General features: G+C 35.7%; 1 protein-coding gene across 2 annotated transcripts; it reads left to right on the forward strand.

Annotated features, from left to right (window-relative positions):
- The first annotated feature begins 1,858 nt into the window (after positions 1-1,858).
- Positions 1,859-16,686, forward strand: LOC140964057 (probable methionine--tRNA ligase). Of its 2 annotated transcripts, XM_073423554.1 has the most exons (17): positions 1,859-2,043; positions 2,702-2,846; positions 3,468-3,621; positions 3,784-3,939; positions 4,155-4,385; positions 4,529-4,672; positions 5,849-5,939; positions 6,062-6,168; positions 6,247-6,361; positions 11,054-11,172; positions 11,278-11,343; positions 11,533-11,661; positions 11,752-11,895; positions 12,009-12,129; positions 14,433-14,671; positions 14,788-14,889; positions 16,244-16,686. In XM_073423554.1, the coding sequence occupies exons 1-17, from the start codon at positions 1,914-1,916 to the stop codon at positions 16,472-16,474; spliced, it is 2,424 nt and encodes an 807-aa protein (XP_073279655.1). In that variant the 5' UTR covers positions 1,859-1,913; the 3' UTR covers positions 16,475-16,686. The 2 variants fall into 2 exon arrangements, with proteins under 2 accessions (XP_073279655.1, XP_073279662.1); XM_073423561.1 differs by lacking the exons at positions 14,433-14,671; positions 14,788-14,889; positions 16,244-16,686 and adding an exon at positions 13,237-14,114.
- The last annotated feature ends 1,751 nt before the right edge of the window (positions 16,687-18,437 follow it).

Here is an 18,437-nt window from a genome sequence, read left to right on the forward strand (position 1 = left end):
TTTTAAAAAATAATACATAAAATTCACATAAATTTATTTGCAAGTATATTACATCAGGTAAGATTTCACCTTGCGACTACTTGGGCTACCTTTTCGATGGTAGAGAACAATGTGCCTTTTTAACGAGAAGGAGCGGAGTTGTAGCGACACGAAATCAAGTCGATAAATTCTGGAGACCACATCTTTTTAATCAAGTACGTTTGGACTTAGATGTGAGAGTTGATGTTTTTGCGTAACCAAATTAGTGTGGGGGTAGTGATGAGTGATTCAAAAGGTTTTTTTTTTTTTTTTATTGATGCTCAGGTGTGTAATCAATTATTCGGGTTAAATTAAAGCCGAAGAGTGCGTGATTCAAAGGTTTTGTTATTGGTGCTCAAGTGTGTTTAATAGATTACTTGGGCTCAATTAAAGGCGAAGAGTTGGCGGCTATTCGATCCGGGATGGACTTTTGTTTACGAAAGAAATTTACTAATGTGTGTGTAGCAAACGGTTCAAACAATAAATCATGATACATATGATCTCAGTCCGGTTGGATCTGTATGCTCGATATTAAGTAGTGAGATCTCATGTTTTTCTTTCTTTAAGTCATATGTATCGTACTATGTTTATCCAAGTGATTCACAAATGACGAAAATTTCTCTTTTACTTATCCCTATCCCGATGAACCCATAAGTTGGCTCAATTATCTCTTTTTAGTAGGTCTAATTATGTTTGGTTTGGNAGAGTTGATGTTTTTGCGTAACCAAATTAGTGTGGGGGTAGTGATGCGAGATTCAAAATGTTTTTTTTTTATTGGTGCTCAGGTGTAATAAATTATTCGGGCTAAATTAAAGCCGAGGAGTGCGTGATTCAAAAGGTTTTGTTATTGGTGCTCAAGCGTGTTTAATAGATTACTTGGGCTCAATTAAAGGCGAAGAGTTGGCGGCTATTCGATCCGGGATGGACTTTTGTTTACAAAAGAAATTTACTAATGTTTGTGTTTTCTCGTACTCATTGCAAACGGTTCAAACAATAAATCATGATACATATGATCTCAGCCCGGTTGGATCTGTATGCTCGAGATTAAGTAGTGAGATTTCATATTTTTCTTTCTTTAAGTCATATGTATCGTACTGTGTTTATCCAAGTGATCCACAAACGACGAAAATTTCTCTTTTGCTTATCCCTATCCCGATGAACCCATAAGTTTGCTCAATTATCTCTTTTTAGTAGGTCTAATTTTGTTTGGTATGAGGATTTATATTCTTATTGGCTTTATATACTTGCTACTCAAAATTTCAGAAATTAATTAATATGAATGCATTTTACTTAAAAAAGAGAGAGTAAGAGCCCATGTTTTTTAGGGGGGCAAGAACCCATGTTTCTCATTGTATGTAAAATTCGATTTCATGATTTTTGTATAAAATTTTAAACTAAAAGATCATCATAATCAAAATTCAAAACACCTTCACAATAAATAATAACCATTATTTTAAAAATAAAATAAAACCCAAACATTAATTTTGAATAAAAAATGACACAAAATTATTATATTTCACACAGAATTTATTATATATAAAATTCTAGTCTATATTAAAATTTAATATAAATATAAACCTCAGTGTGACAAAATATATTGATAGATTATAATACAATAGAAGTGGAAAAAATTGTTTCCATATGTAAAATAATTTCAATTTTTTCGAAATATATAATTTCAAACTCAGAAATCCATCATCCAATAAATTAATAAAAAAATAAACTTTATTCAAAATAAAAAACATGAAAAATCATTTATATGATAAAAAATATAAATATTTATTACATACGAAAAATAAAAATAAAATAAAAAAATAAAAAAGCATAAAACTTCAAACCCTAAACCCAATAGTTAAGTTTTGTTTTCACTGCGTAAAAGGCCACGAAATCCGGATATGGGCGATCATCCCGCCGCCGCCGCCTCAGCCGCCGCGAAGCTGCCAATACCTGGAAAGAGAAACATACTCGTTACCAGCGCCTTGCCTTACGTCAACAACGTTCCTCACCTTGGCAACATCATCGGATGTAATTTTTACAATTTCACTATGCATGTTTAATATTTGCAAGCTTTCAGCAAGTATCTGGTGAATTATGTTTGTATCGAAAATTTTAAAGCTTTGGAATTCTAATTAAAATATTCCTGTCAAATTTATTTGGATTTGAACTGGTTTTTTTATATGTTCTAAATTGTAAGAGCTGAATGATGCGCATCGGAGCACCCTATCTGGAAAATTGAGTTTATAATTTTTTTCCTTTTCGATGTGCAAGCTTCTTAGCTGCGCATGTGTTTATGGATGTGGTGAATCGTGTTAAATTTGCTTTTTTTTGTTGTTGTTGCGCTATTAACCAAATAACGGTCATGCTGGGTATGTTATGAAGATGTTCACACGATGTTGCCAATATATCGAAGTCTTGAAGTAGAATCAGAGAAACTTTCATTTATTTACCGCATACTTTATTAAGTCAGGAACACAATTCAGTGGATCCCGTACCTCTACCATCAAAGTTTTTTCACCTTCCTATATATTTTTGTGTGTTCACTATTTCTAGCAAGTCTATATACATAAATGGAATGATGGTTGGAGAAACTCATTTCTTGTGCGCAGTTATGCTTGCAAAGAAATGTTTCCAGTCATGGTGAATTTTATTTAGGGATTGCTATTTTCACTTATTTTCTCAACAGGTGTGTTGAGCGCTGATGTGTTTGCAAGGTACTGCCGAATTAGAGGGTATAATGTGTTATATATTTGTGGTACGGATGAGTACGGAACAGCAACGGAGACCAAGGCTATGGAGGAAGGGTGTTCTCCCAAAGAAATTTGTGACAAGTAATTTTATCATTCTGAACTCGTTAAAGAATTAGTTGACTGTTATCTGCGGCTTATTTTTTTATGTATTTTTCATGACTCTTTTGGTATTCCATGGGTTTATGAAATTGATGAATATTTTTTTTTATGAATAAAGGGGATTTGTATCAATATTTGTCATTGGTAATTGCAGAAAGTTTTTTTTAACGTAAAGACACTCTTTCTATTATGCGATGTTAGTATTTTATGATTTTTAACGTGTTATGGCCTTTTCAAATTGTTGTTGCCAATTCAAGTATCAAGTCTAGACTGTCATTGGACTCTGATGCTTATTTATAGGACGTCATTTTCATACCCACCATCCAGGTTAATAAATAAAAGATAGGGCCTATTGTTCATTTTGTTAACAAGGATCTACCTTATGTGCCATCTCCAATTGTGTTGGGCTTTGAAGTCAGCCTTCTTGTTTTGAAAACTGACTTATCATTTTCCTTGTTGTAAAAAATTGTACATCACTGCGAAGAAAGAAATATCTCATGATGAATGATTGAGCCAGCATATGAAACTGTACTTTATTTGGCCCATAAGCAATATGTTCATTATTCTGTTCTAATTTTGCTTTCTCCGTTTTTTTAACGGCAGATATCATTTTATTCATAAAGAAGTGTATGACTGGTTTAATATAAATTTTGATGAGTTCGGGCGCACCTCAAGTCCACAGCAGACTGAAGTTTGTCAAGAAATTTTCAAGAAGCTCTTGGAAAATAATTGGCTCTCTGAAAACACAATGCAGCAGGTGCATGATAATTCCTGAATATTTTTTCTAACTCTGGGATTTTATTATGGTTATCCGTTGCTCTTGGTTCCTGTGCTTCATGAGATAATTTAATGTTATGATATGTTTCTCTAACCAATTGACATCATTTAAAAGTTCATTTATAATGATCTCTTCATGCAGCTATATTGTGAGACTTGTAAAAGATTCTTGGCTGATCGGCTTGTAGATGGTAATTGTCCGACTCCAGGTTGTGGTTATGATTCTGCTCGTGGAGATCAATGTGAAAAGTGTGGAAAGCTATTAAATCCGACGGAACTTCTAGATCCGAAATGCAAGGTGTGCTGATGAAACTGTTGCCTAGGACTCACATCATTGTCTTGGATCAATGATTTGGTGACATTGAGTTGTCCTTCAATTGATCTTAATTGCATTGTGGTGCAAGTTATACACAAACTTCTAACCAAGAAAAAGTGAAAAAAAAAAATATTTAGAATTAATTTTAAGCAGTTGCAGGGAGTAGAATAAAAAATTTGAGTCTGCTTCATGTACAGGTCTGTCGCAGTACTCCACATATTCATGACACAGATCACTTGTTCCTTGAGCTTCCTTTGCTGAAGGATAAGTTAGAAGAATACATTGGCAACATGTCCATGGCTGGAGGGTGGAGCCAGAATGCTATCCAAGCAACAAATGCTTGGCTCAAAGAAGGGTTGAGACCGCGATGTATTACTAGAGATTTGAAATGGGGTGTTCCGGTTCCACTTGAGAAATTTAAGGATAAGGTGAATTTAGTTGAAAAGAGTTGTGTTGAAATACATATTGTGATTTGGGCCCAGAGTTTAAATTACCTTGGAATGGATATCAATCACGAAAATGCCCATTACTGGCATCTTTTCCGTATAACATGTTCTGTTTTGATGACTAGGTTTTCTATGTGTGGTTTGATGCGCCAATTGGATATGTTTCAATCACAGCATGCCATACAACTGAGTGGGAGAAATGGTGGAAGAACCCTGAAAATGTTGAACTGTACCAATTTATGGGCAAGGACAATGTGCCATTTCATACTGTAAGCATAAACAAGTTTAAGTTATGCTGTCTAAGTAATATTTGATGCATAGTTAATGTGACATATAAGCAAAGCATCATCAGAAATCACTGTCTTTTGCTGGATTTTTCTAATAGTTGTTTTTAAAGGTTTTCATGATTGTTCTCTTGGTAACTGGCTACTGATTCGTTGGTAGCCAATCTGACATGGATATTTTTTGGTGATATTTCCTCTTTCCATATTTAAACCTGCTGAGGCACTTAGCAAATAGCATGTCTCTAGTTGGTGATTTTTTCTCTCTCTGGATTTATAACTGATGTCACTTCTGCTAATGATTCTCATACAGGCACCAATACAATGTCAATGGTTATAAATGCAATAAATCGTAAATTACTTATAGATTGAAGTTTTTATTTGTTAGGAGCTTCTAGAAAGTATTTGTGAAAATTCTTTTGTTTGGATGGTGTTTAACAAGATGGGAAAAAAGAGTTCTTGTCAATTTGATATCAACGGTGAACGAGAGATTTTAGACCAAGACCATGTTCCTCACAAGGCAAAGCTGTTGAACTCGAGTGCTCTGCAGAAGGGTAGTCAGTTTAGGCATGTGAAATGCTTTTTGAGGGATTGGACTAGGTTTCTAAAATATTTTTGGATAGAAGAAAACTATGTTGGCTATTGAATAGAGAAGTAGTGATTCAAGGTAGATGTATATATTGATTACATTGAAGTTCCAATATTATAAACTTCGAATCCAGTAACTCCTTTTCTTGGTAATATGGTTTAGATTTTTCCAACAGATCGCACAATCACTAATCTGCTTGTACATTCTGTATTCAGCATCTTGAGTGTTTATTATACTTTTGTTGTGAAAATTGGTAGATTAAAGCTATGCAAGTGCTGCAACCACATTTGGGTGCTACCCTATTCATTTGGGTAATAGTTGTTTGATATTGATTATGTGAAACCAAAATTTTCGTGTGGATGAACCATGGATGTGAGTTTTTCTTTGTTTTCTCTCATGGGTGTGGACCACTTGGTAGGGAAAGGTGATGGCTTTTTCGAATCTTACTTCTTCATTTACATTAACTTCATTTACCTGGTTATTTGGTTGCAATCCTTTGTTAACAGGGTTAGTAAACTACGTTTCGTTTTTTTTGGGTGTAATATTGCTTTGTTTATTCTATTGTTACTTTTCAGGTGATGTTCCCTTCTACACTCCTCGGAACTGGTGAAAACTGGACTTTGATGAGAACCATTAGTGTTACAGAATACTTGAATTATGAATCAGGTTATTTATCCAATGGATCAAATAATCAAATGTATACGTTCTTGGGAATAGATAATACCCTCAATTCAAAATCTCCTATAAATGTTCACCCTTATCGAATTGTTTCACGGTCCTTTGTGTAGGAAAATTTTCCAAGACTAAGGGGATTGGAGTTTTTGGGAATGATGCAAAAGACACCAACATTCCGGTGGAGGCATGGAGGTATTATTTGTTGACAAATAGGCCAGAGGTATGTCTTTGTACTTGAAGTACATTGAAAACATCTCCTATATAATGGATGACTGAATGCTTAATTTTTAATTGATAGGTATCGGATACATTGTTTACATGGGTTGACTTGCAAGCAAAGTTAAATAGTGAGCTGTTGAACAATCTTGGAAATTTCGTTAATAGAGTCTTGAGTTTCATCGCTAAGGACCCAGGTAGCGTACCTTATTTCTTTTAGAACTTTTGAAATCGTGCTCTCATTTGGAAATACTAATTGATTTCTTGAAGACTATTTATGGATTATAGCTCAGACTTGGTTGGTTTCTTAAAGACTATGTATTGAAGCTTAGAGAGTATTCTTTTTTAACTGTTTTTTAATTTGATTCCATTAGTAGGATTTGTATTCAGTTGAGTCATTTAATATCAGAAAATATATAATTTAGTTCCTGTCATTTTACTTGTGGTCGTAACAATAGCCTTGAATCTTTCGGGGAGCATCACTTTACCACTATCCATGAAATTCTAATATAAATTATCGACATGTTAATGCTGTAGAGAGTGGAAGAAATTTCAAATTTTCGCAGCCTTTTCCTTTTCGTGTGTGCTGTTACGGGCCCAATTATTATGGGGCCTATGTATTTAACAAGATTAAGTCCCAATTCAGGAAGGTCCAAAGGTATTTACAGTTCATGTGGAAGGAGAGGAAACGAAAAGAATAAATGAGAGGAAGGAAAGGGGATACACATTCAGTTATTCTTTGAGAGTTTTGCTCCTAGCATTGCTAGGGTGAAGGGAGAATTATCCCTTGTACAAAGATTTCTTCTTTGGGAAAGATATTTCAATATATAGTTCATTTGATCTGTTAAAGTGCAAATACTAGATTGTATCCCTAACAAATTGGTCCGACCTACCGGGTTTCTTGGCTGGGATGGCAACCACACTGTTGAATGCAAGGATTGATGCATTGGAAGATAGGGTGCTGATTTTGGCGAATAAAATGAATTCTATGGTGCTGAATATGAACTCGATGGTGCTGGAGTTACAGGACAATTTGAATTCATAGGAAAACAGTGAATGAGTTGGTAGACTTCAAAAGGTGGTTGGAGCAGCTAATTGGAGGAGAAGAAAGGGCAGAAGTGGGAGACAAGATTGATAACCAGTTGCTCAACAATGAGGAAAAGAAACCCAACAAGCAAGCTGTTAAGGTGAAAGTGACCGATGAAGAGAATGATCAAGGCAGTGTGGATGCAGGAAAAATCATGAAAGAGGTTGAACGGCCGGATTTTGGGGGAGTTAAGGCCACGGGGGAATTCTTAGTAGAGGAACTGCATATCATTGAAGGCAAGCAAAATATTGAAGAAGACCTGATAGAGATAAAGAAGAAGCAGGCTCTCAAACAAGGAGTTATACCTGAGATTGCTGGAATATACCTAGTTGGAAGGGCATCCGAGGCTGAACCATTCTCCAAAATGACCATGGGTTCCCCGATCAATCAATCAGAAATCATGTTCAGTTGTATGAATGATCCTGCACATCCTTGGTTCCAATGGTTTAAGAAGAAACCTCTAGATAAGGCAACGCCTTCATGGAAAGGTCTTGCTGCATGGATGCCAGGGCATCACGATGGAGTGAGTGGTATGTGGCTAATCCAGTGGGCCGTACAAGAAGAAGAATTTGGGCCAGAAGATGGTGTGCGCACCATGTGGTTCTGGTTTTTGTGTGAGCAGATGGTTTGGACTTTTGGGAGGAAAGAAGAAGTACGCACTCAGGGGATAGGGGTTTGGTTGGAGCAGACCCCCAAGTTATTGTATTATTTCAGGCCATTGATAAGAAAGTTTGAGCTGGTCAGGAGTGGCCTAGGTTTGTAAATAATATTTGAGCTTTTCATCCATGGGGCCCAAAGAGGTGTTATAGGCCAGCGAAATCAATGCGTATGCGCCACAATCCACAAGTCGGACAGAGGAAGAACTCGCTAGAAGCTAGGGGGATGGGATTGGTCGAAGAGGGGTGGCCGGAGTTAGCTTGTGGTTGGCCGTGGTGTTGGCGGTATGGTTGGCGGCGGAGGTTCACCTCAAAGAATGAGAAAAAGGTTGAAAGAAAAACAGATTGCACCTCCAAATCCCTAAAGCTATGGCTGAATTTGGTGGAAGAATACAATATAGGTGCTGCTGGGGTGGTTGATCGTTTTGCTTCTGGAATAGGTAATAAAGATGTTGGTTTTATGCTAGGCACATGTAAGCTTATGTTTATGGTGTATCCTGTTTTGTGGGTTGTGATAGCTAGAGAGGGGTTCAATTACTCCTTCATCGCATATGATGCGATGTGGAAAATGGAAAATAATTGGAGTGCATTCAGCGGCTGGGGCAGCATACAAAGTAACGAAAATTATTGGTTACACTGTCAAGAATATAAATATGATAGGAAGGACGACTCTAGGCAATATGGTTGTTTATGTTGGGAGTATCCTTGGGATCAAAACTATTATTGCTTACTGACCATGCCACGGATGGATTACAAAAAGAATAATAAGTGAAGAAGGTTGACGGTTTTTTCTAGGGGATCGAGAAAGAATTTGGAGAAGTTAATCTTTTGATAATGAAGTCAATTACGGGAAAGTTGTGGAGTAAAGGTTATTGTGAAAGGAATGGGTGGACAACAACATTGGTTGCTTTTCTACCCAAAGGAGGTCTTCTTGAGCTTAAAGAAAGCCTACGATAGAGTGCCTAGAGAATTAATCTGGTGAGTACATAGAAGGATGCATGTGCCTGAATGCTATTCGAGATCATTAAAGATATGTATGAATGTGTCGTAACTAGTGTTAAGTCTGTTGGCAGTTGGAAGAATGTCATGTGAATTTCCTGTGGCAGCAGGACTTCATCAAGGATCGGCTTTAAGCTCTTGCCTCTTTGCTTTGGTTATGGATGAGCTGACGGGACATATTCAGGATGAGGTAGCTTGGCGTATATTGTTTATAGATGATATTGTCCTGATAAACGAAACTAAAAAAAATGTAAATACAAAATTAGATAGATGACGTGAAACTCTTGTGAATAAATGTTTTAGAATTAGTCGCTCAAAAACAGAATATCTAGCTTGTAACTTTGGTCCTGAATCTAGACGAATGAATAGCCCAATTGAGATTGGAGGTCGAGAAGTCCCAGAGTGTGAAGCTTTTCACAGTTTAGGATCTATTATCCAAAAGAATGGGGGGACATTAGAGATGATATAAACCATAAGATTAAAGCATTGTGGATGAAATGGAGGATGAAATCAAAAGTCTTATGCGATAGAATGATGCTTGCCAGATTGAAAGGAAACTATTATAAGACTATTTTTCGACCAACGATGCTTTATGGCTCGGAGTGTTGGGTCACTATAGGACTATATATGAATAAGATGACGGAAGTAGAGATGCATATGTTAAGATAGATGTGTGGCAAAACGCGCAAAGATAAAATTACAAATGAAAGGATTATGTGTTATTTAGGTGTAGCCTCTTAGATTATAAGATTAGGGAGAGACGTCTAACATGGTTTGATCATGTGAAGAGGAGACTAAACACCCTCAATCCGACATATCTTAGATTGACAGGTTAATGAAAGAAGTAGAAAGAGGGGCAAGTCATTGAAAACTTGCTTAGATCTTGGTTTAAAAGATGACATGTGAGATATATACTTAGTTTGAAGAACTAATATCTATGTAGCCGACCCGCAACTAGCGGGAATGTGCTATGATGACGATGAATTCATCAAAACTCCTTTGCGTTCGTAATGCCTGAACGGTCTAGACAGCAAGGGGAAGTTCAGGGACCTTACCTAATCAAGGTTACCACTATTATTTCAACATAGTTAACTAGGCATGTTTAGTAGAGCAATCAAAGTCCAAGGCTCTTTACCAACTTGGCAGCAGGTGTAACCAACGGTTCCAAAGCATAACTAGAACCAGACAAAGGGAAACGAACAACACTTTTTGAAAAGCTCTTTCTCTGTTAATAGACTCTATGCTTGAAATCAAGGAGCATATCTGTGGCAACGACGAGAATTTTCAGCATTTAGTTGGTGATATATCACAAGGCAGAGTGACATGAATTTATTGATGACATGGCCAAGGCCTTCGACGAGGAACAAGAAGAGTTTCTCCCCACATCTCTTTTGAAGGATTTTACCTTTCTATATCCACATGTTGCTTACTGTTTCCCAGCCAGTGTTGTGTTTGAAAAATCACGCATAGAAGTGGAAGTTCAAGTTGACAACATGTTATCAAATTGAAATTCTGGAGCCAAGCAGAAAAGGAACTTTAAAACCCAACTACCAACTCTTAGCCTTGAGGACAAGGTTAATCTTAAGGAGGTTACAATTGGGCCTAGATATTTAACAAGATTAAGGCCCAATTCAGGAAGCCCCATAGGTGTTTACAGTTCACGTGGAAGGAGGGGAAATGAGAAGAATAATATGAGCGGAGAGGGAAGGGAATATGCATTCAGTTATTGTTTGAGAGTTTTTGAGAGTTTAGTTACTAGCGTTGCTAGGGTGAAGGGAGAATTATCCCTTGTACAAATATTTCTACTCTGGGAAAGATATTTCAATATATATAGTTCATTTGATCTGTTAAAGTGCAAATACTAGATTTACAATTTTTTGGTGGATAATAACATGTTGCAATTTATTAAGAATCAATACATAAAAAATGCCTCTTTAAGCTTCCTTGTGAATGACGTTTTGTTAACCACTAAAAAATACCCTTGGAAAATATTTTTAGAGCCAAAGCAGTTAACAGAGTATCAGTGTTTGAATGTGTGCCCTGAGGCTCAGTACTATGATGTAGATGGTATCCTTTGATTGATTCACTGTTGAAATTTTTTTGAGGGGACCTGCCAACCTTTTTAATATATTCTTTTATTACGTCAGGTTCCGGATATGGTTCTATCGTTCCTGACGCTCCTGATGTGTATTCTCATCCATTGACCATGACCCTGGGAGAAAGAATTAATAATTATGTAGATCAATATATAGAAGCTATGGAGAAGGTAATCAAAATATGTAGCTGTTAATTATGCTGTTATGTAATTTTGACTTGAACTTTTGAAGGACCTTATGCCGCAATGATTTACATTTTAACCACCTTGATTCAGGTTAAATTAAAACAAGGGTTGAAGATTGCCATGACAATTTCTGGTGAAGGAAATGCTTATTTACAAGTATATCCCTGTGACGTTCTCTAAAGATATTAATCTTTTGTATGCTAACTATATATTGATTGTGCAAAGGTTTTATGAGGTTATTTCGTGTTTAACTGGGGTCCTGATTTTATTTTCTGCCATGGCTAACGGATCTATGATGGCTCTCATGTTGAAACATCAGACTTATATTCGCATTTCACCATGTAGGAAAGCCAATTCTGGAAGCTTTACAAAGAGGATCAAGCTTCGTGCTCTGTGGTTATGAAAACTGCGGCCGGATTGGTTTATCTTCTTGCATGTCTTTTAGAACCTTTTATGCCATCATTTTCCCTTGAGGTAATTTGACCCCATTTAACCCTTTCAATCTCCAGATGAGCTGCTGCATCCTTACACTGTTGTGTTACATTTACTTCCATGACTGTGTAGGTGCTTAAACAGCTGAATTTACCACTTGAAGGACAAGTTTCACTTTCTGACGAAAAAGGTGATATTGAAAAAGTTAAAAGACCCTGGGAGATTCTACCTTCAGGTCATAGAATTGGAACCCCGGCACCTTTGTTCAGAGAACTGGTATTATTCATTCACTTCTTTTTGGCAGCTTGTTTTTTGAATCAATGTAGCTGGAGTAATTATCATGTTTTGTTTCCTCCCTCTATATGATTCTGCCCTTATGTAATGTGCAGAAAGATGAAGAAGTAGAGTTCTATAAAGACAAATTTTCTGGAAGTCAAGCTGATAGGATTTTGAAAGCAAAAGCTGAAGCCAAGAAAATTTCTGAAAAACTTAAGGAAACAAAGATATCAGGTTATGCTCGTTCCTTGTTTTTTGATTAATTTAACGACCCTGTAACTCGTGGCCTCCTTGGCTTTCCACTGTGCACCTGAAAACTGTTCTGCACAACTTTTTTTTCTCTTTAAAATCTGCACTTTCATCTGTTATTGTTTCATTTTTTGTGCTATGTTAGGGATTGAAATTATGTATGGGCATGATCTTACTAGGATAGTGCATAATATGTTGTGTTCTTAGTCATCATGCGGATTACTCATCCGCTTGCTTTGTAAAACTTCTATTATTAATAATATCTAGTTTCTTATCAAAATTTTTTTTTTGTGCTATTTTGTGGAAATGAGGTGCTCTATAACCAGTTTTTTATGTGGTGCACTGCAAATGTGGTAAATGGACTTTTTTTTTGCTCTGTTTTCTTCTATGTTTCTTGTAATTGTACGGTTGTACTTGATGAATGAGGCATATAACGATTTATTTCTTCCTAGTTTATTATTTTCAAACACCAGCACACGATATTTTCTAAACCGAAAAATGAATATATGGATCATCTTTTAAAAAATAATAATAATGCTAGTTACGCTAATCAATCTTCTTATGTGGTGGTTATGCGGGTTGAATATACTGGCGCTGATACGAACACAATAAAGATGAATGTTTCAGTCTGTTAAATTCTTGTTTTCATTTTCTTCCTTGCCTAAGCCTCACCCGCGAATTCCTCCCTCAATTTAAGCCTTAAATCACCACAACTCCAAACCGCTCAAGCACTGCTTTTACCAGTGGTGGTGCCATTGCCATTGTGAGTAGATAGAGAGTTCCTCACGCTGTGACGAGCTTGGAGTTTTTTTCATGTGTTGGCTGTCTTGTCCCTTCCCCTGTCATGCCTGGAAAAAAACAAATGGAAATTATTTGATATTGATTTGTGCATCATGACTTTCGAGTATATATTCTAGATATATCATTCTGCGCTGATTCATGACATCATATAATGTCGTGCAGAACATTTTATTCAAAGTACCAAATATGGTGTAATTATTTATGATATTCCTAGTAATAATCATCTTAGAGAGCAGTTATTGCTTGTGAAGTTATAAACATGCCTTTGATGTCTTGTGCATTTTATGGTAGGGCATCTTATTTAGGAGACAATATTGAAGAGGAGAGCTATCTATGTTGAAGAGAGACAGATCATTATCGTCCATCACTCCTGCTTTCTAAAAATAGTTCATCATATATGTTAGTGTTATTTGATATTAGCGAGAAGAATTCGAAGATATGGTTTAATGTATTAATGTAAATTTGACCGGGGTGGAGAAAAGAAGTGAACATGAATTTCTTCTTAGTAAGACATCAAGGGCTGCTAACTGAGGTTGAATCCCTCATTATTCTATACTGAAGATGCATGGAATTTTTTCGTGTCGCAACATTTCTTTGCTCCCTTCCACTAAAGCTCGATAAGTTTGGTACGATGCATGCTAAAAGAATGGAGCTTATGAGAATATTTATGATTTGTGCTACCAAAAGATGTTGATGACATACTATTCAGTTCTAGCTTTAACTATCATGCAACTTCTAGTAGCTCGAGATAAACTTGAAAAGTTTCTATCGGATGCTATTTTTCAGCCAGTGCCGATTAGCAGACGCCAGACAATAAGACGTTTAGGGAAGAGTAAAAACATGTTATAGAATATGAGGTTAGAAGACATTTGCTGAGAGATCTACAATCTGAAAAGAAAAGAAAAGAAATGAAAAAGTTGCAGAGAATATAGTTTATGCAATTGTTTCATTTTGGGTTTATTATGTAAAGAGTCCTCCTATGGCTTAGTGTTGAATAATACTAATGAAGAGGCATCAAGATCCCAATCAATGCTCCTTATGCATGAAGTCTTTAAAAGTGTCTTGACCGAACTGTTAGAATTTTCTCTATACATAACAAGGAAGAGTTCCATGAACTTGAAATAAAGTTATTTTTTTCAGAAATTATGCTACACTAAATTGATGGAAACTTGATAGGATGTAAAACATTCATTTTCATGTTTCTCATCACTAGAATACTAAAATTAGTTGAGAATATATTGAAGCTTCTCCTACTTGTACTTCAGTAAGTATAAATGTAACGTTGTACATAGGAGTGATATTTTTGAAAATTTTAGTGTTTTTTTCCATTAAATCTCTCAACTGTAATAGTTGAAGTAGCATTTATCAGATGCTTCACAGAAGTAAATTTTTTTGTACCCGTATTTGATGTGGACATCAACTCATTGACAGAGGTACAAAAAGTAGGTTATTGTTGCTCAATTACAACTTATTTTTGTTCTTTATAGATGGAAAAACAAAGAAGGATCGGCCAAACAAATCAGCTGAGGTGAAACCTAAGGTTTCATCTCCAGCTGAAACAGAACTTTCCATAAGTAGACTGGATATTCGTGTTGGTCTCATTGTAAAGGCTCAAAAACATGCTGATGCTGATTCTTTATATGTCGAAGAGATTGAGGTTGGTGAAGATCAGCCTCGCACAGTTGTTAGTGGCTTGGTCAAGTACATTCCCCTTGAAGAGATGCAGGTTACCTCTCTCTCTTTTATGGAGTCTTGTTTTATATGTACAACAATGAATATACCAGCACTCTAATGAGTGATAATCTAAATTGACTCACAAATTGAAAGAATGATTTTTGTTAGAATCGAAAGGTATGTGTTCTCTGTAACTTGAAGCCTGCAGTCATGAGGGGTATAAAGTCACAAGCTATGGTCCTTGCGGCTTCTAATAGTGATCATACGATGGTAAGAAATTAGCATCATTTACTTATTGCCTCGTATTGTTCGTGTCATGAAATTTTATCTTGTCATAGTTTCTTTTGGTTTAGAATTTGGATGTCTATTTTGACTGAAAATGGTCAAGGAAATCATGCCATTCCTTTTGACATACCTTGATCTTTTCTTCTCAAAAGCTTGGTCGTTCAAAAATGTTATGACCCCTAAAAAAATGTCAGGACTCGTTTTTTGTTGCAGTAGAGGACATTGTTTTGCGGTCTTCATCACTCATGGGCAAACTGTATTATGGTTAATAAGTGGATGCATTGAGTTTTTCGTATAAAAGTGAAAATAGTTTAACTGCTAGCAAAGTTCCCTGCATCTGGTTTCAGTGCTGCCATGTGCCAACATTACAGCCGTGGCTACCTAAAACATTGTACAGAATTTAATAATCACTACGAGAGTAATTTCTAGGGATGTCAATGGGTTCGGGTTTTACCCAGACCCGCAATGGACCCACCCCATCTGGGGCGGGTTTGGGCATACTAAATGGGTCATGGGGCGGGTCTCGGGTCCAATTTTTGAGACCCGTCTGGGTATGGGGCGGGTCATGGGTTTTATAATACCCAACCCATACCCGTCCCATATATGTGGATATAAATTGATGTGCTCGCGAAGATGGTTGTGAGGTGACGTGGAAGGTAAATAAATCACATTTTTATTTTGTCATTGTACTTTCATTTTAATTTTGTTACTATACTTTCTCTCTTTAAATTACATTTTTTTTACGGTTTTAAATTACAGTTTTATTTTTTCAATGTACTTTCTCTCTTTAATTTGTAAGTAATTCTTCAAGTAATTTACCAACTTGTCCCACCATTCTTGATGAAGAGGAAGATGATCCTGAATAATGTGTCTGAAAGATTGCTTACTCGCTGATTTTACATTGATCTGTTTAAGTTCTGTTATAACTTATTTTTGAGGATGTCAAGACTTTTTATTGGAGAGCTAGTAACTCTTTTTTTTATGTGATTCATTATGTCGTGAAAATAATTTGTTTGTTATTATTAAGTGTGGTCGAAGACATGAATTAGTTTTCTATTGTGTTGTATTTAGAGGATTGTTTGTTTCATAATTCAGTCATGTGATAAGAAGATTATTGTTTTCATTTAAAAAAAATTCGGGTCTCGCGGGTCTACCCGGCTCCATTTCGTTTTCGGGGTGGGGTGGGTCTGAAGAATATTTAACCGGGGTGGGGTGGATCTTGGGTTTAGCCATACCCGTCCCATACCCGCCCCATTGACATGTCTAGTAATTTCTGCTCATGGCAATTGCAAAATAAGTAAGCAGTTTTGAAAGTTTCACATGGATGTTACTTGCTTAGGTTGAGTTGGTTGAACCTCCCCCAGCTGCCCCTGTTGGTGAAAGAGTGACAGTCCAAGGGTTCGAAGGTTTGGCGGACGACGTTTTGAACCCTAAAAAGAAAGTTTGGGAAACTGTTCAAGCGGATTTGAAGACTTCCAAGGAGTTGGTAGCCTGTTACAAAGATTTGCCGCTTACAACTTCCGTAGGTGTTTGTAGAGTTTCATCAATTAGTGAAGGCTCAATAAGGTAAGTTGAGCTTTCAAAACTTTTGGATTGAAGGCAAAATAGAGGAAATTTGATATTTCCCTTTAAAAAAAAATTATAGTAAACCTTAATTTATTTCGATTGTTGCAAACAAGCATGAAAGTGCAAATCACATATTATTTCTGTAATGGATTCCGCAGTTCACGGTGTATAACAAATTTTCATTTTTCTAGGGATATTATCACAGCTTTGGTTTTACTCTGTTGTGATATATCTTTTAAAAAATTGCTTTGAAGTTTATCTCAGTCCCTTGAAGACAATCCATGTTCTAAAATTCTCTATGCGTTAGTCAGACATCAGACCAGCGACTAGGCGGATTTTATGGTATCAATATAATAAATCACATATTATAAATCCAACATAATAATATTAAATTTATAATGCATTTAAAATTACACAACTAATATAATATTAAAAATTTACTTTAAATGTTCTATAATTTTCAACAATTTTTTCGTTATCAGAAACAAATTTAATATCATTATTATGATTTTTTTTCCTTATGATGCAAAATCATTATCACAAAGTTTGTGTTAGGACAAGCCAACAAACTTTATTTTTTGTTAGATTTTGGTTTAAGACACATAAAAAATTACCTTCAATTTGTTTAATTGAGTTTTAAATTTAAATTAAAAGTTAAAACATTTTTTTAATGGTAAAAAAAAAAAACTAAAAGCTCCAAGACCGTCTAGGACTACCTAAGCGTGTAGGCGTTGTCTAGATGGAATTCTATAACATTGAAGACAATAATGAGAATATTTTAAAAGTAGATTAAAAGAGTCATATGCTTGAAAACTTATAAATTGTGTTTATAAAAAAAAGAATATAGGAATATTCGATTGTAGTTTGTAAATGCGATGGTTTTTATCCCTTAAATCATAGATATCATATCATATATTTTGGGTTATTTGTAATTCGTGTTTGTATTTACAATTTATTGGGTTAGAATATGACATTATAATTGAAAATTCTTATACGTTGATCACCATATACCTAGAATACTATTTCCAACATTCACATAATTCTTGAAATATTTATATAATTATCGAACACAAATGGTCATTATTAAGTAAAGTCATAAACATCAATAATATATTTTAACATTTAAGATCCAACATATATTCAGTGTCTCTTTACCAACAATCATTCCTTTTGCACCAGCTTCATAGGTTACTCGACCACTTTTTTGTTCAACGTAATCAGTGAGATGTTCCTTCGAACCTGTCATGTGACTTGAGCATCAACTGTCAAAATACCAGAAACCCGCAGTGTTAGTTTTTAAATAGGTATAAATAACAGTGCAACGAATTTCGGTCTTATGTACACAAATCTTCTTTACTGAAGTTCTCTTGTTGGAGTTGGTGTTGTATGACATTTTGGTGTAACATCCGATTAGCCTCCCAGCTCATGAAGTCTTCTCTTATCTTGAAGCAATAAGGTTTGATGTGATTGAGTTTAAAACAATAGTGACATACAAATAGTTGTTTCCTTCGTTTTGCTTTTTTGTGCATAATCTTGCCTCTTTATTGGGGGGTTCTTGACTATAGAGGTGGTTGTTGGTGAGATATATGAATCAATACTCTCTTTCATGAATACAATTGGTTGTGATATAGAGTTTGACGATTCTCAAATTTCAAACACATCGGTGTTGCATTTCGGACCAACTTTGCTGTCTTTTCCCATCATCAGTATGAAGTCAAGTTTGGTTGATCTCGAGTTGAACTTAGCAAGGGTTTGTGTTGCATTTTTGAGCTCAACCTTGATCTTGTGTATCTTTAGGTCCCTCTTACTTGGGATCACCTCAAGTTTGGCCACATAACTTTTCAACTCGATATTTTATTTTGAGAGAATCGAGTTCGATTTATTTCTTTTGATCCAATTAACTTATAGTTCCTCATATAGTTTTTGTATGCTTTCCAAGGTGACATAGTCTTCATCTACTTCCTGGG

Source organism: Primulina huaijiensis, chromosome 2, assembly GCF_012295235.1.
Source record: "Primulina huaijiensis isolate GDHJ02 chromosome 2, ASM1229523v2, whole genome shotgun sequence".
In the NCBI taxonomy this organism is placed as follows: Eukaryota; Viridiplantae; Streptophyta; class Magnoliopsida; order Lamiales; family Gesneriaceae; genus Primulina; species Primulina huaijiensis.

Excerpts from the sequence above, each read along its gene's own strand:
- LOC140964057 (XM_073423554.1), top strand. The coding sequence starts at position 1,914 with ATGGGCGATCATCCCGCCGCCGCCGCCTCAGCCGCCGCGAAGCTGCCA. Across the intron at positions 14,672-14,787 it reads TTCCCCTTGAAGAGATGCAG|AATCGAAAGGTATGTGTTCT; the intron begins GTTACCTCTCTC and ends GATTTTTGTTAG. Across the intron at positions 14,890-16,243 it reads CTAATAGTGATCATACGATG|GTTGAGTTGGTTGAACCTCC; the intron begins GTAAGAAATTAG and ends TTACTTGCTTAG.